The sequence below is a fragment of the Schistocerca serialis genome, chromosome 1 (assembly GCF_023864345.2).
Source record: "Schistocerca serialis cubense isolate TAMUIC-IGC-003099 chromosome 1, iqSchSeri2.2, whole genome shotgun sequence".
Classification (NCBI taxonomy): Eukaryota; Metazoa; Arthropoda; class Insecta; order Orthoptera; family Acrididae; genus Schistocerca; species Schistocerca serialis.
This window is the reverse complement of record NC_064638.1, coordinates 832,382,030-832,405,679: the sequence shown is the minus strand read 5'-3', so window position 1 is coordinate 832,405,679 and position 23,650 is coordinate 832,382,030. Positions and strand designations below refer to the sequence as shown.

The 23,650-nt window shown below is 41.9% G+C and overlaps 1 protein-coding gene across 3 annotated transcripts in view; it reads right to left on the bottom strand.

The window, feature by feature from the left end:
• The window catches only part of LOC126458315 (organic cation transporter 1-like), a 90,166-nt gene that overhangs the window by 66,224 nt on the left and 292 nt on the right, over positions 1 to 23,650 (bottom strand). For all 3 annotated transcript variants that reach the window (XM_050095278.1, XM_050095269.1, XM_050095285.1), the window contains exons 2-3: positions 12,463 to 12,835; positions 4,510 to 4,737 (exon numbers count right to left, since the gene is read on the bottom strand). In XM_050095278.1, the coding sequence (XP_049951235.1) occupies positions 4,510 to 4,737; positions 12,463 to 12,833 (599 nt within the window). In that variant the 5' untranslated portion in view covers positions 12,834 to 12,835. The remainder of the gene's footprint in view (positions 1 to 4,509; positions 4,738 to 12,462; positions 12,836 to 23,650) is intronic.

Here is a 23,650-nt window from a genome sequence, read left to right as displayed (position 1 = left end):
GTACATCGTCGTCGTAGCACTCTTCCTTTGCAATCAGCACATCCATACATGCGATGCGAATCGACCAAATCTTCGTCAATAGATCTAGCCACACTATTGCGAACCACTGTTAAGTCCAACTCACATTCCGAATAAACAAAAATTTCTGTTACTGACAATTCAGATATATTTACAGTATTTAACAATCAGTTCCTGAGCATTGGTGGTGAATTAAATAAAAACTTGGTATCTCTCTCCTGGAAAATGCCTTTTCAAGACTGATGTCTGAAAAATTATTCTGTGATACTGACAACGGCGAGATTTAGTCAATAACTAAATCACTGAAGACTGAGGACTCTCATGGATATGATGGAGTGCTTAGCAGAATATTAAAGTACAGTGTTGCACACGTTAGCCCTATACTTAGCCATATTTGTAATTTTTCCTTTAAGGATGGTCAGTTTCCTGAACTATTTAAGTACTCAGTAGTAAAGCCGCTTTATAAAAAGGGAGAAATGGCTGATGTAGACAATTTCAGACCTGTTTCTATGCCATCAATGTATTCTAAAGTTATTGAAAAGGCTGTGTATGTAAGGATTATTGATCATTTTATATCACATAATTTGCTCTCAAATGCACAGTTCGGCTTTAGAAGTCGTTTAACAACTGAAAATGCTATATTCTCTTTTCTCTTTGAGGTTCTGGGGGAATTAAACAAAAGGTTTCGAACGCTAGGCATATTTTTTGATTTAACTAAGGCATTTGATTGTGTTGATCATAAAATATTGCTCCAGATGTTGGACCATTACGGATTACGGAGAGTAGCTCACAATTGGTTCACCTCTTACTTCACTGACAGCAAAAGGTCATTATTCACAATGTCGAGAATGGCTGCGATATGGGGTCTGAGTGGAGTACAGTCAAATGGGGGTGCCCGAGGGATCTGTGTTGGGGCCACTCCTGTTCCTTATTTAAGTAAATGATATGCCCTCTAGTATAAACTGTTTCTGTTTGCTGATGACACTAGCTTGGTAGTAAAAGATGTTCTGTGCAACATTGGCTCTATTTCAAATAGTGCAGTTCATGACATAAGTTCATGGGCTGTAGAAAATTAACTAAGGCTAAATCACAGTAAGACTCAGTTTTTACAGTTTCTAACACAGAATTCAACGAAATCCGGCGTTTTAATTTCACAAAATGGGCCTATGATTAGTGTAACTGAACAGATTCACTAGGTGTTCAGATAGATGGTAAACTGTCGCGGAAAGCCCATGTTCAGAATCTTGTTCAAAGACTTAATGCTGCCATTTCTACTATTCCAACGGTATCTGAAGTAAGTGATAGTTTGACACGAAAATTAATCTACTTTGCTTAGTTTCATTAGCTCATGTTGTATGGTATTATGTTTTGGGGTAACTCAACCCATTCTAAATGTATATTTTTGGATCAGAAACGGGCTATTTGGGCAATAAGTAGTGTAAGTTTGCGAACCGCTTGTCGACCCCTGTTCACTAGTCTGGGTATTTTGGCACTGGCCTCTCAATAAATACATATTCTTTACTGTCGTTTCTCGTTAACGATTTCAGTCCATTCCCAGGAACTAGCAGCTTTCACTCAGTTAATACTCGGCATAAATCCAATATGCATTTGGATCGCACTTCCTTAACTCTCGTGCAGAAAGGTGTGCAGTATACTCTTGCATCCATTTTCAGTAAGCTACCACAAGAATTCAAAAATCGTAGCAGTAATCCATGCGCTTTCATATCGAAGCTGAAGAGTTTCCTCATGGGTCATTCCTTCTATTCTGTTGAGGAGTTCCTTGAAAAATTAAGTCGATTCATATGTTATATTGTTTATTGCGTTTACTTAAACTTATGGTTTGACATTTTTGGGTTCATAAACATTTCATTATATCTGTTATTACTTTTACCTTGTAATTTAATGTACTGACACGTTCCATGACTTTGCAGATTTGATCTCAGTTTGGTCCTACGAAACTAGACGCGTAAATAAATAACAAACTGGCAGCACTGAACGCCAGCTTGAGGGCGAAGAGTAGATCAAATAGGCAACTGTGGGGAATGGAAGAGGTTTTGTTTCCAACCGAGACACAGTGGAAATACAATTGACGTTTCCTCTGTTGTGCAGATATTTTCAATAATAACCAGATACATGTATGGATGGCCGGCCAGAGTGGCCGAGCGGTTCTAGGCGCTAGAGTCTGGAACCGCGCGACCGCTACGGTCGTAGGTTCGAATCCTGCCTCTGGCATGGATGTGTGTGTTGTCCTTAGGTTAGTTAGGTTTAAGTAGTTCTAAGTTCTAGGGAACTGATGACCACAGAAGTTAAGTCCCATAGTGCTCAGAGCAATTTGAACCATGTACGGATGGAAGTAGGTAATGAAACGCAAACACTCCGAAACGGGCCATCGGAGACTACAGGTCTGTTTTCCCGAAATAGACAGAAAATATCCCCGAGAAACCGCCGAAATTTCATCAGCGGAGTTGGGGTTCACGTTGTACGTACAGTGCCTCTGTACAGCGCATCATCGCACAATGGACATTTCTTCCCAATACCGGCTTTTTTTCTCTACCACTGAAATCGCGTTACAATGAAAAAAACTTAATTGTACGGTTTCATGTATTTCGTATGGGAACAGCAGCCGCCAACACTGGTATTTGACAGTATCACCTGTACTCAAAACCCTTGTTTCGTGGTTGAAATTCACAGGATAATACAGTTTCAAATTATGTGTCTTTAATTTTGCTAGTTGTACGTACAATACGTTATGAATTAAGATTTCAGTTTCAGAAATCTGTATGATTGTCCATTCATGTCTTAATATGGAATTATTTAACCCTCTACTCGATAATGCGTTTTTTGTACAAACAGTGAAAACAGCGACAAATAATTGAACACTACTGGCCATTAAAATTGCTACACCAAGAAGAAATGCAGATGATAAACGGGTATTCATTGAACAAATATATTATACTAGAACTGACATGTGATTACATTTTCACGCAATTTGGGTGCATAGATACTGAGAAATCAGTGCCCAGAACAAATACCTCTGGCCGTAATAACGGCCTTGATACGCCTGGGCATTGAGTCAAACAGAGATGGAATGGCGTGTAGACGTACAGCTGCCCATGCAGCTTCAACACGATACCACAGTTCATCAAGAGTAGTGACTGGCGTGTTGTGACGAGCCAGTTTGCTCGGCCACCATTGACCAGACGTTTTCAATTGGTGAGAGATCTGGAGAATGTGCTGGCCAGGGCAGCAGTCGAACATTTTCTGTATCCAGAAAGGCCCGTACAGGACCTGCAACATGCGGTCGTGCATTATCCTGCTGAAATTTAGTGTTCGCAGGGTTCGAATGAAGGGTAGAGCCACGGGTCGTAACACATCTGAAGTGTAACGTCCACTGTTCAAAGTGCCGACAGTGCGAACAAGAGGTGACCGAGACGTGTAACCAATTGTAACCCATACCATCGCGCCGAATGATACGCCAGTATGGTGATGACGAATACACTCTTCCAATGTGCTTTCACCACGATGTCGCCAAACACGGATGCGACCATCATGATGCTATAAACAGAACCTGGATTCATCCGAAATAATGACGTTTTGCCATTCGTGCATCCAGGTTCGTCGTTGAGTACGCCATCGCAGGCGCTCCTGTCTGTGATGCAGCGTCAAGGGTAACCGCAGCCACGGTCTCCGAGCTGATAGTCCATGCTGCTGCAAACGTCGTCTAGCTGTTCGTGAAGATGGTTGTTGTCTTGCGAACGTCCTCATATGTTGTCTCAGGGATCGAGACGTGGCTGCACGATCCGTTACAGCCATGCGGATAAGATGCCTGTCATCTCGACTAGGCCGTTGGGGTCCAGCACGGCTTTCCGTATTACCCTCCTGAACCCATCGATTCCATATTCTGCTAACAATTGTATCTCGACCAACGCGAGCAGCAATGTCGCGATACTATAAACCGCAATCGCGATAGGCTACAATCCGACCTTTATCAAAGTCGGAAACGTGATGGTACGCATTTCTTCTCCTTACACGAGGCATCACAACAACATTTCATCAGGCAACGCTGGTCAACTCCTGTTTGTGTATGAGAAATCGGTTGGAAACTTTCCTCATGTCAGCGCGTTGTAGGTGTCGCCACCGGCTCCAACCTTGTGTGAATGCTCTGAAAAACTAATCATTTGCATATCACAGCATCTTCTTCCTGTCGGTTAAATTTCGCGTCTGTAGCAGTTTTAATGGCCAGTAGTGTAGTATGTCAATTATAATATTAATGATTTCTACAGAACTCCCCTCCTTTCCTTTTTTTTTCTTTTTATCGGTGTTGTGAAACAAATTGTGGTGTTCAGACGGAACTACACTGATTACTTCATTACAGTTCTATCATTGGCTAAAGCGGTCTTCAGCTAACAATACTTGAGAAACTTAACACGCTAAAGCTTCGAACAACAATATGATTAATGGAGAAACAAACTGACAGTAAATCTGACTTACAGGTCGCCCATGCGAGCGAAGGCGAAGGTGCCAACCACCTCTCCCAGCTGGCCGAAGGAAAGCACGTTGACGGCGCGCAGCCGGCGGTCGCACACCCAGTCCTCCTGCGAGGGCGCCGTGCGCGAGAACCACGTGCGGTCGTAGTCCCAGCCCTGCTGGCAGGCCACAGGCTCCCCGCCGCTCGAGTTGAACATGAGGCACTGCTCGAACGAGCCGTTGTCCGCCCTCCTGCACAGTCGTCACCAGTCCGCATCACTTCTGCTTGTGTTGGCGGTGAGATACGTCATCAAGTGATTTTTGGACGGCTAACTGATGATGATATTTTACATTTACACTGAAGCGCCAAAGAAACTGGTATAGGCATGCGTATTCAAATACACAGATATGTAAACAGGTAAAATACGGCTCTGCGGTCGGCAACGCCTATTTAGGGCAACTAGTGTCTAGCGCAATGGCAGGTTACAGGATTTAACTGAGTTTGAACGTGGTGTTATAGTCGGCGCACGAGCGATGGGACACAGTTTCTCCGAGGTAGCGATGAGGCGGGGATTTTTCCGTACGACCATTTCACGAGTGTACCATGAATATCAGAAATCGTTTAAAACATCAAATCTCCGACATCGTTGCGGCTGGAAAAAGATCCCGCAAGAACGGAACCAAAGACGGCGGAAAAGAATCGTTCAACGTGACAAAACTGCAACGCTTCCGCAAACTGCTGCAGATTTCAATGCTGGCCCTATCAACAAGCGACAGCGTACGAACCGTTCAACGAAACATCACCGACGTGAGGTTTCGGAGCCAAAGACACGCTCGTGTATCCTTGATGACTGCAGGATACAAAGCTTTATGCCTCGCCTGGGCTCGTCAACACCGATATTGTACTGTTGATGACTGTAAACATGTTGACTGGTCGGACGAGTCTCGTTTCAAATTGTATCGAGCGGATGGATGTGTGTGGGAATGGACACAGCCTCATGAATCCATAGATCCTGCATGTCAGCAGGAGACTGCTCAAGTTGATGGAGGCTCTGTAATTGTATGGGGTGTGTGCGGTTCGAGTGATATTGGACCCCTCATACATTTAGATACGGCTCTGACAGGTGACACGCACATAAGCATCCTGTCTGATCACTTGCATCCATTCACGTCCATTGTGCATTCCGGCAGACAATGCGATACTCCACACGTCCAGAATTGCTACAGAGGGCTCCAGGAACACTCTTCTCAGTTTAAACACTTTCGCTGGCTACCAAGCTCTTCAGATATGAACATTATTGAGCATATCTGGGATAACTTGCAACGTGCTGTTCACAAGAGATTTCCACTTCCTCTTACTCTTACGGATTTATGGATAGCCTTGCAAGATTTATGGTGTCGGTTCTCCCCAGCACTACTTCAGACATTAGTCGAGTCAATGGCATGTCGTGTTGCCGCACTTCTGCCTGCTCAAAGGGCCTTACACTTTATTAGGCAGGTGTACCAGTTTCTTTGGCTCTTCATTGCCATATCCTGAAATATATACTATGTAGTAGTAAATAGTAGCTTATTACATATTAGCCGACCAGACAAAAAAATAATTACCAGCATGTAAGCCGCCTGTAGATGTGACTATCAAGAACACTCTGTCTTTCACAGAATAAAGTCTCTTAATATTCTGTCTTTATTTCTTCTGGTCCTATATCTCAGTGTTGCTCGCCCCTTGCTCGATGTATCTTCTCTTTCATCTGGTCCTTCCATCGTCTTGATCACCTTGCCTGCAGTCTCTTACCTTCGATTTTGCCTTGGATGATCATCTTTCCCATTTTATCTCTGTCATCGAACTATGTCACCAAAGTACTGCACGATTCGCTGGATACAAATACTGGACAACCTCTTCTCCGCCATGAGTTCTTGAGCAATTGATTTGGTTGGTCCGTTTGCTCAGGCATGATATTCTCAGCAGGCTCAGATATGTCCACATCTCAAAAGCACCAGTTCTTTTCCGGTCCCATTCTCTTATTCTCCATGGATCAGCAACATAAAGAAAAACTTGAAACACCAGAGATTTCAGCATTCTCAATTTCGTGTGTGGTGGTTAGGACTCGCTCTTTCCAAATCACTGTCAGCTTCGATGCGGCGTCCCTAACCAGAAAAATTCTGTGTAGAGCAACCAAAGTGATCAACTTCTTCATATTCTGCCAGTACGCTGGTAGCTGGTAGCGACTCACCTCTGTCTGTCTGGTTAATTGACAATCCAGATTTCTAACTTTCTCTCTTAACTACGACCACTAGTTCTTTCATTTCGCGTATGATTCTGTAAACAATGTGCTGTCGTCAGCAAATTTTAAATAACTGGTTCTTTTTCGTCTTCCAATTCGGATCCCACCAGTCTACCCGGATCCCACCAGCCCATCCACGAAGAGGAAGAGACTCCACAAGTTTCATCAGGTATTCTGCATCCAGTTCAAAGTGTTCATTGATGATTAGACCACGTAGAGCTACCAAACTACTACAATGTTGACGGCTATGTTCCAGTTTCAGTTCCAAACAGTCCCAGATTCGTCCTGTGGGATTAAGACTGGGTGATTTAGTTGTGTAATCGAGATGTGATAGGGTGCCTGAGTGTTCTTCATACCAGGAATGTAAGGAATGTGAGCTTGGAAGATTGGAGTATCCTTAAGACGTCATTTCACAGGCCTTGGCATTCAAAGTGCAACATGCTGACTTGATCTCGGCTATGCTGCTGGACGCTCATAAACGATTGAACTTGTGCATACGTCAAGTGCCCTCCAACGTGGTATACGCGACTGCAGCGCTCTCCAGCAGCAGTATGCGCAATAACGACTACACTGTACGCTAAACAGGAGTTCTCAAAATGGACAAGAGTAAACTAGCTGATATTCTTTAAGCCGGCCTCACTCAGGACGAGGCAACTGAATCGACGTGGATCGAGATGCTAAATCCAACCACACGAGATACAGCACCCGCATTGGACATGCTGGTTAATGTCATTTGCCTGTGTACCTGGGTGATTTGTGACTGCAGCGCTCTCAAGCGGCAGATGCCGGCTGTATCTGGCTCGCAAATTACACAGTTTGTTTACGAAACGGACAGGCACAATATTCCTACATTATCTCTATTAAAGCGCATATTTCCTCCCTTGGCTGAAGCGACTTAGACAAGGGAGGAAATATGCGCTTTATATCAGGGTGGTTCCTTTGAAAGGGCTGGGCCGCCTACCTTCCCATCCTCCCCTAATCCGATGGGACCGATGATCTCGCTGTTTGGTCCGTTCCCACAAATCAACCAACCAACCAGTCTCCCTTGTCCATATGCCAGTCATCTTGTTCTGTCTGTAGAATACGTAAATAATAAGTTCGATATCCCTAAACGTGTTATAGTGCAAAAAGGAAAGTTCCATGTCCAGTCAGTAAGAACGTCGTGTTATTAATGTTTCCTTGCAAATAGTGCGTTACAAACCGAGAATAAAGTTCCATATAATGGAAAAATTATTTCAACATTTTCATTTTTCTGTAAAATACTAAGATCATTCTTATTTTATCACTGTTAATATCAAGTATCAGAATCATTAGAACATACGAAACATAAGATTTGAAACAAGAAACTCCAAAATATCTTACTGCAAGTAATGGAAGCTCTGTTGTAGATACAACCAACTAAACAAACTTACTCCTCACAGAGAGCACACTCGTATTTATATAATTTCGATTGTTATAGAATATACTTCTGTTAAATCAATAAGAAAGTATCAGAATTTATTTGGGTGTAGTGAGACCTGAACTACCTGCACATCACGCAGCACACTGTAATTCTGTGTCTATTCATTACACTACGCTGAACTTCTGTAATATATTGTCTATGGGATCAAAAATATCCGGACACCTGGCTGAAAATGTCTTACAAGCTCGTGACGCCCTCCATCGGTCATGTTGGAATTCAGTATGATGTTGACCCATCCTTAGCTATGATGACAGCTTCCACACTCGCAGGCATACGTTCAATCAGGTTCTGGAAGGTTTCTTTGAGGAATGGCAGCCCTTTCTTCACGGACCGCTGCACCGAGGAGAGATATCGATGTCGGTCGGTGAGTCTTGGCACGGAGTCTTCGTTCCAAAGCATCCCAAAGGTGTTCTATAGCATTCAGGTCAATACTCTGTGGAGGCCAGTCCGTTACAGGGATGTTATTGTCGAGTAACCATTCCGACACAGGCCGTTCATTATGAACAAGTGCTTGATCGTGTTGAAAGATGCAGTCGCTATCTCCGAATTTCTCTTCAATAGTGGAAAGCAAGAAGGTGCTTAAAACATCAATGTAGGCCTGTGCTGTGATAGTGCCACGCTGAACAACAAGGAGTGTAAGCCTCCTCCATGAAAAACACGACCACACCCTAACACCACCGCCTCCGAATTTTATTGTTGGCACTACACACGCTGGCACATGACGTTCACCGGGCATTCACCATACCCACACCCTGCCATCTGATCGCCACATTGTGCACCGTGATTCGTCACTCCACATAACGTTTTTCCACTGTTCAATAGTCCAATGTTTTCACTCCTTACATCTAGCGATGCGTCGTTTGGCTTTTACTAGCGTAACGTGTGGATTATGAGCAGCCGCTCGACCATGAAATCCAAGATTTCTCACCTCCCGTCCAACTGTCATAGTATTTGCAGTGGATCCTGATGCAGTTTGGATAGTCTGGATATATGTCTGCCTATTACACATTACGACCCTCTTCAACTGTCCGCGGTCTCTGTCAGTCAGCAGACCAGGTCGGCCTGAACGCTTTTGTGCTATACGTGCCCCTTCACGTTTCCACTTCACTATCACATCGGAAACAGTGGACCTAGGGATGTTTGGGGGTGTGGAAATCTCGAGTACAGACGTATGACACAAGTGACACCCAATCAGCTGGCCACATTCGAAGTACACGAGTTCCGCGGATCGCCCCATTCTGTTTTCTCACGAAGTCTAATGACTCCTGAGATCGCTGATATGGACTGCCTGGCGGTAGTTGGCAGCACAATGCAAGTAATAGGAAAAACGTATGTTTTTGGGGGTGTACAGATACTTTTGATCTCATATGACCATGTCTTGTGTGTTGCCATCTCCTGAAGACTTCAGCTGCAGATATGTTATTAATTGACATTTACTTATAACAAATTGTACAAAGAAAAATGCCTATTTAAGGATCTCCAAGTGCTGTTGTCTTCAAACGGCATACTTTCATAACGTGCAAGTTACAACTCGCAAATTCTTTAACCAGCAATGTGATGTTTCCCGTCATTTTATTACAACAAATCGTACCAGTAACGACAAGCTTTCGACAGACCCTCAATTTTCTGGGACGTTGAAGCGGCTTTTATTTGTAGAACGTAATTTATAATATAAAACACACCAAATATGGCCTTTAGCAATATGGCTTCTCGCGACTACGTACTGAAAAGAGGTAGCCTGCAAGTGATGAACGTGGCGTTCTTCCGTTCGAACACGTGTTCGGAGTATTATCTTGCTTGATATTTCTATGCACATTCGAAAAACTCGCCAGCTTGCTCTTTCCACACTATGACGTCAGAAACTCGGCACAATCAACGTTGATTGTGGAATGCTCGGTCCGTGTGACGACAGCTTTAGTATGCGCACCATGAGGATGAAGAAGGAAGGGCAACACTTGGGTGACCGAGAATTTTGAAATAAGCATCCTTGTGTTAAATAAGCATCCTTGTGTTCACGAGAACCTGAATGAATGTGCCCTAAAACGTCACAGTGCAATGATTAGGACACTGGACTCGCATTCTGGAGGACGACCGTCCAAAATATCTATCCGGCCATCCAGATTTAAGTTTCCCGTGATTTCCGGAATTCGCTCCAGGCCAGTACCGGGGTGGTTCTTTTGAAACTGGCACAACCGATTTCCTTCCCCATCCTTTTCTAATCTGAGCTTCTGCTTCGTCTTGTGAGCATACGAGCTGTGGGGGGAGATTAGAGCGGTAGTTTCCCGCCGCAGAGCACGTGGGTGGCGATTGCTACGGGGCCGTGGCGAGTGGCTAGCGTTTAGGCGGCTTGGTAAAACCTGAGCGCGAGTAGGCAGGGGAGCGTATGGTAGTGTTTGCGCTCTTGCAGAAATTTATATTGCAAAGAAAAATTGATGAAAACAAAACTAAGAGTGACATGAAAGTGCGAGTTGGCACTCATGGACAGAAAGTTATGTAAAGCTAAATTATCTAGATGCGTCACAAAAATATATAATAGTTTAAAAGTTATTGTTGCCTTAAAAATTGTAAATTTATGAAAGTTCAAAAGCTAATATCTCGGCAATGCATTGGTCGATTAATATGAACAAAGTGTTTATGGATACGGCTAGTAGAGCTGCATCGAACAGTCATAGCCGATTTAGCAGACTATGTACCATTATATGGTATTCGATTATATGGGATTCGACTGAGAGAAACTGCGTTTTTGGTAATAAATAAATTTAAATAGACGAAACTAGCGGCAGCATTCTAAAGTTTAAAGAGGTAGGTGAGTTATTAAATATGTATTTTTATTTGTTTATTTATGTTTAGTATAAAAAATCCGGGAAAAGCAAAATCACGCCACAAGAACATTATTTGTGAAAAAACGGTGGTAGATACAAAAAAATTGGACTTTAGATTGTTATTTCCATATTTTTCAATGTATCATATATGTTTTTGTGTATAGTTTTAGAATATTCGTATTTTTGTCAAACATTGTTTGAGTTAGGCAGTCGTTTCGAGGGTGCATAGGGCGGCCATCTTTGCAGACAGTTGACTTTGAGCGACGCTAAGAACCGGACGTGATGCCCATTTCGGGTAGTACTGGGTTGGTAGCCACGATCGGGGACAAGTATGTATGTGGCGACGTTCGAAAACGACCAAGTTGAGCCCAATATAGCGGTTTAGGACAGCAGACACCAGCGTATTTTGTGAACTGTGAACAGACTGTCGAGTGCCGTGATGGCGACGTATGAATTTTATAGTGTAGTGTTGTAGCATGAGTCATTAACGGCGGCCCTTACGTAAAAGCCCCTCAGACTGCATTTTATGTGTTTAGCCAATATATTGAAGACTATTCATGGAAAAATGGAAATAAACTTCTTGTTAGCATTATAAATCAACGTGAGTGATTCAATATTTTTAAATTTCACTGCAGTACCTGCCTGCATTGTTTTTTTAATTTATTTTATTTTATTTGAGCTTAAAAATTGAGTTTACGACAAGTGTGAGCTGGTACCCTATGACTAAAAAGTAGCCAAACATCGAGACCAGCCACATCTCAGAGCCGCTCAATTAAACTGAGTGTTGAGTGTAACAAATATATATATTTTCGTGACATAGTACGTCGGGGCTCGAGCCAAACTATTCAGTCTTTAGTGCGTAGTGTCCAGTACCATCGTAGTCTCTAATGACTTCACTGTCAGCGGGACGTCAAACTATAATCTTCTTTTCTTAAAACACGACAGAACAGTCTTATGTCACAACTAAAGCCTGCACACATTGCGAGTTAAGCGCCGAATTGGGACATCGGTGCACTCGATCCCTTGCACCACCTGAAAAGAGATGAGATCGTGACTTGTCACACCAGATCAGACGTGTCCAGTCACCTACTGTTCAGTTTCTGTGTTGTTTGGTCCATTGAAGTCGTGTACCTTCACTTGTAGCTGTGGCCTATGACACACCACTCCAAATGTTCGATGTATGCAGTCCTCTTCGAAATGTCCGCTCACTAACTGGTTGGATTACAGATCTGGATTACGTCCAAGCCTCTCTCATTGTTTTATAGCAGTCCAATGTTGATTAAAAGCTCATTCTGAAAATTGTAGAATAACCTTCGTATACGCAAGTCACATTGACGTTTTGAGTAATTACCGAACTTAAAGATAAAGAATCGTGCGAGTTAGATATTTTGCCCATGCGTTCAGCGATTACCTGGGTATGTGCAAGGCCTTCCACTGGTCTTCAGTGTAGTTGGTGGCCTCCCTACCGGGCACGTGGCACCAGTGGTCGGGCACGGTGAGTGCAATGACGATGTTGACGTAGGGCATGCCGGCGAAGATGACGACCAGTAGGTTGAAGGTCCAGTTGAAGCGTCGCTGGAAGCGCCCTCGGGTGCCAGCCGCCTCCATCAGCTTCTCTATCGGCGTCAGCTCGACCACATCGCCCAGACCTAGCTTCTCTTGTTTCTGTTTCTCATCCGGCGGCTTCACTAACGCAGTTAGAAGGTCTTTCTCAACTTCCATCTGTTTCGTTCCAGTCTGTGCCATTTCTTCACGTTGTTTCGTATTGTATGATGACACCATCCCTAGCAAAAGACAAAATATTCATGTAAACAACATTTCGACATCTTAAACTCTTAAGAACGTGTAAGGCACATTTAATTTCTGTTCATCGTGGTGTTTATCTTATTATACTTCTGTGATGAAATCATCTTTCGTTAAATTTACATGTGTAATGCCGGAGAGATTGGAGGGAATTTCGTTGAGACTGCTTTCTATGGCCGCGCGGTGTAGCCACGCGGTCTAGGGCACATTGTAACGGTTCGCGCGGTTCCCCTCGTCGGAGGTTCGAGTCCTCCCTCGGACATGGGTGTGTGTGTTGTCCTTAACGTTAAGTTAATTTAACTTAGGTTGAGTAGTGTGTAAGCCTAGGGACCAATGACCTTAGCAGTTTGGTCCCACAGGAACTTGCCAGCATGCCATGCTCTCTGTGAACTCAGTATAAAGCGAACTGAGTACTCAGAGACTTATTGGCAGAGACTATCAGCGAGCACATTGCTTTTACACTGAAGAGCCAAAGAAACTGGTATACCTGTAATATCATGTAGCTGCCACCCTCCTCCTCCTTCTCCACCCTCCCCCCCCCCCCCCCCCAGACACAGAAGTGGCGCAACACGACGTGTAACAGACTCAACTAATGTTTGAAGTAGTGCTGACACCAAGAATCCTGCAGGGCTTTCCATAAAACTATAAGAGTACAAAGGAATGGAGATCTCTTCTGAACAGCACGTTGCAAGGCACTCCATATATGCTCAATAATTTTCCTGTCTGGGGAGTTTGGTGGAATTGCTTAAACTCAGAATAGTGTTCCTGGAGCCCTCTGTAGCAATTCTGGTGGAATTACCCAAGTCCATCGGAACGGACAATGGCCATGTTGTATGCCGGTGATCAGGCGGCATGCTTACATACGTGTTACCTGTCAGAGTTGAATCTAGACGTATCAGGGGTCCCATATCACCCCAACTGACACGCCCCACACCATTACAGAGCCTTCACCAGACTGGACAGTCTACTGCTGACATGCAGGGTCCATGGATTCATGATGTTATCTCCATACATGTCCATCCGCTCAGTATAATTTGAAAGAGACTCGTCCGTCCAGGCAAAATGTTTCCAGTCATCAACAGTACATTGTCGGTGATTTTGACGGGCCCAAGTGAGGCATAAACCTTTGTGTCTTGCAGTCATCAAGGATGCAAGAGTTGGCCTTCGGCTCCGAAAGCCCATATCCCTGATGTTTCGTTGAATGGTTCGCATACTGACACTTGTAGACGGCCCATCATTGAAATCTGCAGCAATTTGCTGAAGGGTTGCACTTCTGTCATGTTGAACGACTCTCTTCAATAGTCCTTGATCTCGTTCTTGCAGGGTTTTTTTCCGGCCGCACCGATGTCGGAGATTTTATGTTTTATTGGATTCCTGACATTCGCCGTATACTACTGAAATGGTCTTATGGGAAAAATCCCCACTTCATCGCTACCTCGGAGTTACTGTGTCCCATCGCCCGTGCTCCGATTCTAACACCACGTTAAAATTCACTTAAATCTCAGTCCGCAGCTCGTGGTCGTGCGTTAGCGTTCTCGCTTCCCGCGCCCGGGTTCCCGGGTTCGATTCCCGGCGGGGTCAGAGATTTTCTCTGCCTCGTGATGACTGGGTATTGTGTGATGTCCTTAGGTTAGTTAGGTTTAAGTAGTTCTAAGTTCTAGGGGACTGATGACCATAGATGTTAAGTCCCATAGTGCCCAGAGCCAACTTGAATCTCAATAACCTGCCATTGTAGCAGCAGGAACCCATCTAACAACTGCGCCAGACACTTGTTTTATATAGCCGTTGCTGACCGCACTGCCGTATTCTGCCTGTTTACATATATTTGTATTTGAATACGCATGTATTCTTTGGCGCCTCAGTGTAACTATTATGTTTATTTCAGTCAGTGCTCACGTACATCAGTTATTGCCTATAACAGTTTAGGCTGACATGTCGACAAGTACTTATGGGTTACCGATAACGCCTACTCAGTCGCAACTGATATAGCCTTTGAACAATTGATGTAAGTACTGACTGAAATAAACTCGAAAAGGGTCAATTAGAACCGTTTCATACAGAGAGGCTCTCACTGTGAGCATCAGCTGCAGCTGACGCTACAAGTTACCCGTATGCGACGGTAACACGCCTTTGGAAGAGAGAGGAGCTTTTATGCCCATCTAATATGTATATATTTTTGTGTTTGCATTCCTAAGTTCTAGGGCACTGATAACCTCAGAAGTTAAGTCCCATAGTGCTCAGAGCCATGTGAATTATTTGAACTGCTAAGTGTTTCCTGTCCCTTTGTGCCAAATCAAAACAAAGCTAACGAATCACTACAGTGAATTTTGGTACTACAACCATCACGTTCACGTGTGGAATTTAGGTAGAGAGAAATGATTGTGCCTTTTCTTCGTCAGTGGCCACCTAAATCTGTTTATTTGCCAGATCCGACTTTACATGTTTTTGCAAACTCGAGGCCGCTCATTGAAAAGGGACATTTTCTCTCTGGTGGGCTTACTATAAAGGTGTGATTACTTAGCGGTGGAATACAATGATGTTTCTACTTTCATAGTGCTTGCGAACTGATGCGTCAATGACATCTTTTGTTTACATCTCGATGTCTCATATGTCCTTTCGCTACTCCTGTGGCGGATAATGCTGTCCCAGTTTATGGGCGCTTCGGTAAATCAGTGCATTACCTCTCCCCTGTATCGATGGGCCACGTACATTAAAAATTATTACGAGTAAAGGCCGTCTGGTTTGTCGTATTAGACTATAATTACAGTTGACCTCTGTAAGTGTGTTCCTTTGCTCTGTTAATTTATTGTTTGTTTTATTCACTTTGGCTGTCACACCAATAATGAAAGTAATAAAATTGTGGTTCAGAGTTAACAAAACTGCTTTCAGTTACTACGTCATACCAGATATATCCTTCTCTGGGGAAATTAATATCCTCTTATTTATAATCTCGATTGAGAGACAGACAACGTTTTTCAGTAAAAGAAACAAATGCAATGAATTCCCATGCTTAAGCCACATGCTTCTGCTGTAACACCATCGTTCCCATTCATGTTTGCAGTTAGCTTTCATCTGGCGATCCCTACCAGGCTTTTCAAAAAAGCAGATGGCTTCATCTGGCGATCCCAGCTTGCAATCTTTGTGAGGAGAAGGAGGTAACTTTCATTTGGCGACCCTGACAGGATATTTTTAACCCACTCGCAGGTGCATCTTTTGTAGCAATCCAGAGAAGATAGCTTTTTTTGCTGTTCTATCAGAAATGTGGTCAACTGACTATATTTATTTTCTGATGACTTTTTTGTGTTTTAGGACCTAAAACAGTGGTGTTACATATATTACCATGGCACCTTTGCAAAGTGTTAAAACTGTTGGTAAATGGATTTCACACTTCCCTTTTGTGTGCTGTAATGTGTTGTCATCACACATAAAAAATAATGAACAGCGTTTTCTGTTTTTATTGTATGTTTTCTTTTGTTATTGTTATTATGGTCCTCAGTCCATATATGGACTGGTCTGATGTAACTCTGCATGCAACACTATACAGTGCATGCTTCTTCATCTCCCAGTAGCTACTGCAACCCACGTCCTTCTGAATCTGCTTAGTGCATCCATCTCTTGGTCTCCCTCTACGATTATGCTGCCCTCCAGTACTAAATTGGTGATCCCTTAATGCCTCAGTATGTGTCCTACAAACCGATCCCTTCTTTCAGTCAAGTTGTGCCACAAATTCCTCTTCTCCCCAATTCTATTCAGTACCTCCTCATTAGTTACAAAATCTATCCACATGGCCATACCCAGCGAGGGGCAGGGGGGGGCAGCTGCCCCCCCCCCCCCATAGAAGATATTAGCAGTTTTTCACTGGTTTACTGTTTTATTTAATAAGAAGTGCTGTATGTTGTCTCAAGTCCTTGTTTCCTGAGACTAGTATGACTTGCCCCCCCCCCCCCAGTTCAGATCCTGGGTACACCCTTGTCTGCCCATCTAATCTTAGCGTTCCTCTGTAGCACCACGTTTCGAAAACTTCTATTCTCCTCTTGTCTGACTATTTATTGTGCTTGTTTCACTTCCATACATGGCTACACTCCATACAAGTACTTTCAGATGAGACTTCCTGACACTTAAATCTATATTTGATGTTAACTAATTTCTCTTCTTCAGAAACGCTTTCCTTGCCATAGCTAGTCTACATTTTATATTCTCTCTACTTCGATCATCATCAGTTATTTCGTTCCCCATGTAGCAAAACTGTTGTGTTACTTTGATTGTTTCATTTCCTAATATAATTCCCTCAGCATCACATGATTTAATTCGACTATAGTCCATTATCCTTGGTTTGCTTTTGTTGATATTCATCTTATATCCTCCTTTCAAGACCCTGTCCATTCCGTTCAACTGCTCTTCCAGGACCTTTGTTGTCTCTGACAGCATCACAATGTCATCGACAAACCTTAAAGTTTGTATTTCTTCTCCATGGATTTTAATGTCCATTCCAAATTTTTCTTTTGTTTCCTTCACTGCTTGCTCATTATACAGATTGAATAGTATCGAGGATAGGCTACAACCCTGTCTCGCTCCTTTCTCAACCACTGCTTCCCTTTCATGCCACTCGACTCATGACTACCATCTGGTTTCTGTACAAACTGTAAATTGCCTTTGGCTCTCAATATTCAGGATTTGAAAGAGAATATTCCAGTCAATATTGTCAAAAGCTTTCTCTAAGTCTACAAATGCTAGAAACGTAGGATTGCCTTTCCTTAATCTATCTTCTAAAATAAGTCCTAGGGTCAGTATTACCTCACGTGTTCCACCATTTCCACGGAATCCAAACTGATCTTCCCCGAGGTCGGCTTCTATCAGTTTTTCCATTCGTCTGTAAAGAATTCGCGTTAGTATTTTGCAGCCGTGACTTATTAAACTGTCAGTTCGGTAATTTTCCACCTGTCAACACCTGCTTTCTTTGGGATTGGAATTATTATATTCTTCTTGAAGTCTGAGGGTATTTCGCCTGTCTCATATATCTTGCTCCCAAGGCCATCAATAGTTCTAACGGAATGTATCAATAGTTCTAACGGAATGTTGCCTATTCCTGGGGCCTCTTTTTTTTTTTTTTTTTTACTTAAATCTTTCAGTGCTCTTTCAGATTCTTCACGCACTATCATATCTCCCATTTCATCTTCATCTACGTCCCCTTCGATTTTCATAGTACTGCCCTCAAGTACATCACCTTTGTACACATCCTTTGTTTACTTCTTCCATTTTTCTGATTTCCCTGATTTTCCATCTGAGCTCTTGATACTCATACACATGGTTCTCTTTGGTTCTCTTTTTTCCAAAGGTCTCTTTAATTTTTCTGTAGGCAGTATCTATCTTACCCCTAGTGATATAAGCCTCTACATCCTTACATTTGTCCCCTAGCCATCCTTGCTTAGCCATTTTGCACTTCCTATCGATCTCACAATTGAGACTTTTTATTCCTTTTCACCTGCTTCGTTTACTGCATTTTTAAATTTTCTCCTTTCATCAATTAAGTTCAACATCTCTTCTGTTACCCAAGGATTTCTAAAATCCCTCGTCTTTTTACCTACTTGATCCTCTATTGCCTTAGCTATTTCATCTCTCAAGGCTATCTATTCTTCTTCTACCGTATTTCTTTTCCCTTTACTTGTCAATCGTTCCCTAATGTTCTCTCTGAAACTGTCTACAACCTCTGGTTCTTTCAGTTGATCCATGTACCATGTCCTTAAATAACATTGCAGCGGACTGCCACTAGATTCCCGGGAGGATACAGAAGTGATAACATATATTCCAATAAACGCTGTAAGGAAATACGCTTAGAGAGAAGTATAACTCCCAAGGCCCACGAAAGGGTTAAAGCAGGTAACTTTTAAACTTTTAGTCAGTCCTCTAAGTTTCCGCATATTTGTTAGTGTGCTGCATATATGAAACTGCGTTTGGTAACGTGTCCCATATTCGACGACCTGGTTGTGGAATTGTGTACAATAACATAACTGTTAAGCCACCTCTACATGATCGTTGCTCTCTTATTTATTTATCTGTGCAGTGAGCATCATCATTTCTCGAATAGCATCCCACCCACTTCCATTTCCTCTTCATACGGAGACAACTACTTACGGTTTTTCCAAGTTGGTGAATAAAGGAACTTGCATCAAAACATTTACACAGAAGGACCTGAATGTATACAATCAACCGTGTAGCTTCCGTTTAGGGGTCTAGCTTGTGAAACAACAATGTGAACCAGACCATACTCGATTCTGCTGTCTCGATTAATGGCTGTTTGTCTCTTATGTCGGTCACTCTGGATGGGGCTTTTTCTTTTATACCTATGGTATGACTGGTTCCTGTCTCTGTCTCAACTGACATCATATAAAACATAGTTCTAGAACTATAAGTTGTACAGATGACGTTGGTCCCACTACACGCAGACGACGTTGTGGCACCCTAAAGGAAATAATAATCACATTAACAGATAAGTGATTCACTGTGACCATAGGTTTAAAAAGTGAGGGTGCTATAAATAAATGAGGATAACACGATAGAGAATAAATTTCCAGGTGGATAGAGCTTCTTTAATTTTCTTAAATTTGATTGTGGTCCTCAATTAAAATTTCTTGCCAATTTCATTGAAGCATATCACATATGCAACACTTTCGGTGATGTCTGCAATACGTATTGTTTGTATTTGCATAAGATAACTTTGCACAGGCATAGAACATTTTGTTTCATTTGCTGAAGTTGACATAAACTACTGAGGAGGTATTTTTAAATTAATCATTTTCAAGTGACTCTGTCAACCGAAAAGATTTTGTCAAAATTAATAAAACCATCTAACTTTTGTCATGTGCTTACCAACGTTTAATTAGATTATTTATAAGATCAAAATTCCTAGATGTATGTAGAAAAAGTATCTAAATGTTTTAGTGACAAAAGTATACGACTTTTGAGAAGATGTGTTTTTTTTACATATATTATCATTAGTTTGCAGACTGTAGACCTAGAACCTTATTTATACTTTTAAGTATATTATGTTATAATTCCAGGTCTCCAACTAAAATTACCTATTTCTCTTACTCATACGAATATTACACATTTACCCATTGTCAAGTATAAAAGATGTGAGTCTACTTTGTCCTTTTAAGAATGATATCGTCTCTTCTTTTCTAAGAAGACATTAATTATAAGATTTTGGTATGTAAGTTAATACATTCAGTATCTCGGTATGAGATACTGAACTAACTAATATTTCCACTTTTTACTTAAAGTGAACATGACACACATGAAATTATTCATCAATAAACATACAATATTTTTAACTAAACCAAAAAATGAGTATTATATTACGTATCACTGTTTTACTTTATCATTAGCAAATTATGGAATGTTTATGATAAAAATTTTCTAATACTACTTTTTGGAACATCTATAAATTTCGCCAGATTTGTCATCCTGTTAACACACGTCAAATAAATGTTTGGAAGGAAACCGTCTTTCATCGAAACAATGACAGCTATATATAAAGAGTGGAAATGTCAAACGTTTTAAATGCGAAATCTCACATTTTTAGGAGAATCAAAAAACAATGAAGCTCCTTATATATAGCTTATTTGTATCCCAAAAATTGAGGAAGTGCTTTGATATCACAGAATTATGTTGCTCACCTTATCACTGTAACAACAATGAGACACATTAGAAAATAAATAATTTTTAAGAACTTTCTAGGTGCCGTACCAGGTAACTGAGAGGTTTCCAAGTGCCAATAATAAAGTTTTTCTTTCAAGTGCTTTAACACTGAGGTACTGCGTGTCATTTGCGATAGTACAAATTCAGAAATGCATAAGAAATATTTCATTTAGTAGAAGTGCAGTCAACAAAAACCATTTCACATATTTCTTAAAATTTTTACAGGACAATACTAAATTCGCGACAAAAATCTCTCAGTATTGACTACTGCTTTTTACACAACTCTGTTCTTGGGATCAGATGTTGTAAAGTTTGCTGTTGAACACCCTGTGTTTTTGAGGAAGAAATGGCAACTTCGTCAACAGGTCTTTCTGTTTTGCACCTGATAAACATGGCTAGTCTTTCAAACGAAGTACGGCTTGGCACAAATTTGACATGATCTTTCCTCTTTTGAGCACACTGACATTTTTCAACTCTTCTGTTTAGAGTAAGAATTTTTTAATATCTTTTTGAGATTGATGAGTGCGAGACGCTTTGATCATGTTGCATTTAGAGATCTTAAGACGCTTTCATTGGCAGCAGATGTTCAGTAGCATCTTTAAAATCAACTGTCAGATTTATGCCTTGGAATTAAGTGGAATGATTTCGTAGTTTCAGCTGACTCAACATCCTGGCGTAAATCCAGCGGTATAAAGGCCTTAATAACCTTTCTTCCTTCCTCTGTGCAGGGTGTTAGGAAATTCCGGAAACGTCATCCAACGACGCTTCAGAGCGCCATAGTTATAGGCGCTGATGCCTGTAAATGTATATTCGTATACATACAGGTGATTCCTTGATGATGTTATAAACTTTTAAGGATGTGGAGGAGGGCAGAGGAGACGTGTTTCACACTAACAGAGGTGAACAAGTGCTCATACCTCTTAAGGTATGCATTTTGGAGCCAATATTTACTAGACTTTTTTCTTATTTTAGGCCATACTACCACCTCTGAAGTTTGTATAGGAGGTCGGAGAGTGGAGTGTATAAGATTTGCAGACGACATGGTTGTGATGGCAAAGAGTGCAACAGAGATGGAACAAATGTTAGATGATCTAAACACAAAATTAGAAGAATATGGAATGAAGATTAACAAGAAGAAAACGAAAAGTATGGTAATGGAAGAAAAGGGGAGAAAATGCCATATGAAAATAGGGGGAGAGGAAATAGAGCAAGTGAATAACTTCAATTACATGGGAAGTGTAATAATGGATGATATGTAGTGCTCAACAGAAATTAGGAAAAGAATTGCAATGGCAAAAGGAGGATTCCAGAGGAAACAGAAATTACTTTGTGGACCACTAAACAAAGATCTGAGGAAAAGACTTGCCAAATGTTACATCTGGAGCGTTGCACTACATGGTGCGGAGACCAGGACATTGAGGAAGGAAGATGAAAGAAGATTGAAGGCACTAGAGATGTGAATATGGAGAAGAATGGAAAAAATGAAATGGGAAGACCGAGTAAGGAATGAAGAAGTATTAAGAAGAGTTGGAGAAGAAATAAACATGCTGAAACTCATCAGAAAGAGAAAACTGAACTGGATTGGACATTGTTTGAGGAGGGACTGTTTATCGAAGGAAGGAATAGAAGGAATGGTGGAGGGAAAAACGAGAAGAGAAAAAAGAAGATATCAAATGCTGGATCATATCAAAGGAGGCAAATATTCAGAAATGAAAAGACTGGCTATGGAGAGACAAAAGTGGAAGAGGTTTAACCCATGACAAGACCTACCGTAATGCAGAACACCTTAGTACTACTACTACCTCTGAAAGTTGGATGCCCTACATTCACGGCAACAACAATACCGGTACATGTATTCCACTGTCAGAGGTATCAGAATGATTTTCACTTGTAGCTTTCGACTTGTTTGTTTCCGAACCAGGGACCCTTACCTCAAACTGACACATTTACCCATCCCCATCAGCCTTAAAAGTTCGTAACATCATCACAAAATCACACTGTATGTACTCGTACATCATGTACAGGCGCCGGCGCCTATAACTTTGACGCTCTGTAGCGTCTTTGGATGACGTTTCCGGATATGGGTTCCTATTCAAAATGCTATGTACTCACTCTCCTCTACAAGTCCTAGAAGTTTGTAACGGGAATTTCCTAACACTCTGTAATTGCAAAACCTTTGTCGCAGTTCAAAAAGCTGTGCCCACTCACCAAAACCTTGTGTGTGATCTTTTCAAACCAACCCAAGCTAAATGGGTAAACCTTACCGCATGGTACTTGGCAGAGAGTAAAGCACTGCTCTGTAGTGAACGTTTGAAACATTTTCTTCATTATTTAGCTCTTGGAACAGGTCTAGAGTCATGTAACAGAGTACCGAGAACACAATATCACTGAAAAAGCGTTTGTGAAAAAATAACGCATTGAATGTTTGAGATTTCCACTCTTCTCGCAGACATTTTGCTTGCCTCCTAGAAATCTACTTCAGGAAGCGAATTAACAATTGGGAAATATTCTGGACAGTGTTCATGGACCTAAGAGGAGATTACGCAGAGAAGCAGCTGCATTTGTGATATAGAAGCACAGTCTTTGACTGAAAGGCCGAATACTTTTCCCCTCGCTCTTGTAATTGTCAAACTGCAATGAGTCGTATTCTTTTGGAGGTCGAGCAACCGCTGCCAAAGTAGCACAAGGTGAATAAAACCTTGCGCACTGGCTGCCAAAATCTTATGATTAAAAAGTCACGATAGGCTTCGCGTTAGTGGAGATGCTTCGTCAGGTAATAAGTTTCTTTATTTTTTTAAACAGCTACGACGCGGCAAAGTAAATGCATGGAGCCATTTCCCACCGTCCATCGCCAAGATTAAACCAATAGCCCGCTAAAATAGTTGTCTAGGATCAAACTGGCCGTAAACACTCCGCATCATGGCGTTGACATCATAGAAGTGCGCACGGCATCATCAGTACTCTTTACGCTGGCACCTCGCGCACTTTCATGATTGCGTTCCCAGTCAGTTTGATCATAGACAGCTTTTAGGGAGACGAGTTTAATCTTGACGATTAACTGTGGGAATTGGGTCGTAGCATTCACTTTGCCACGCCGT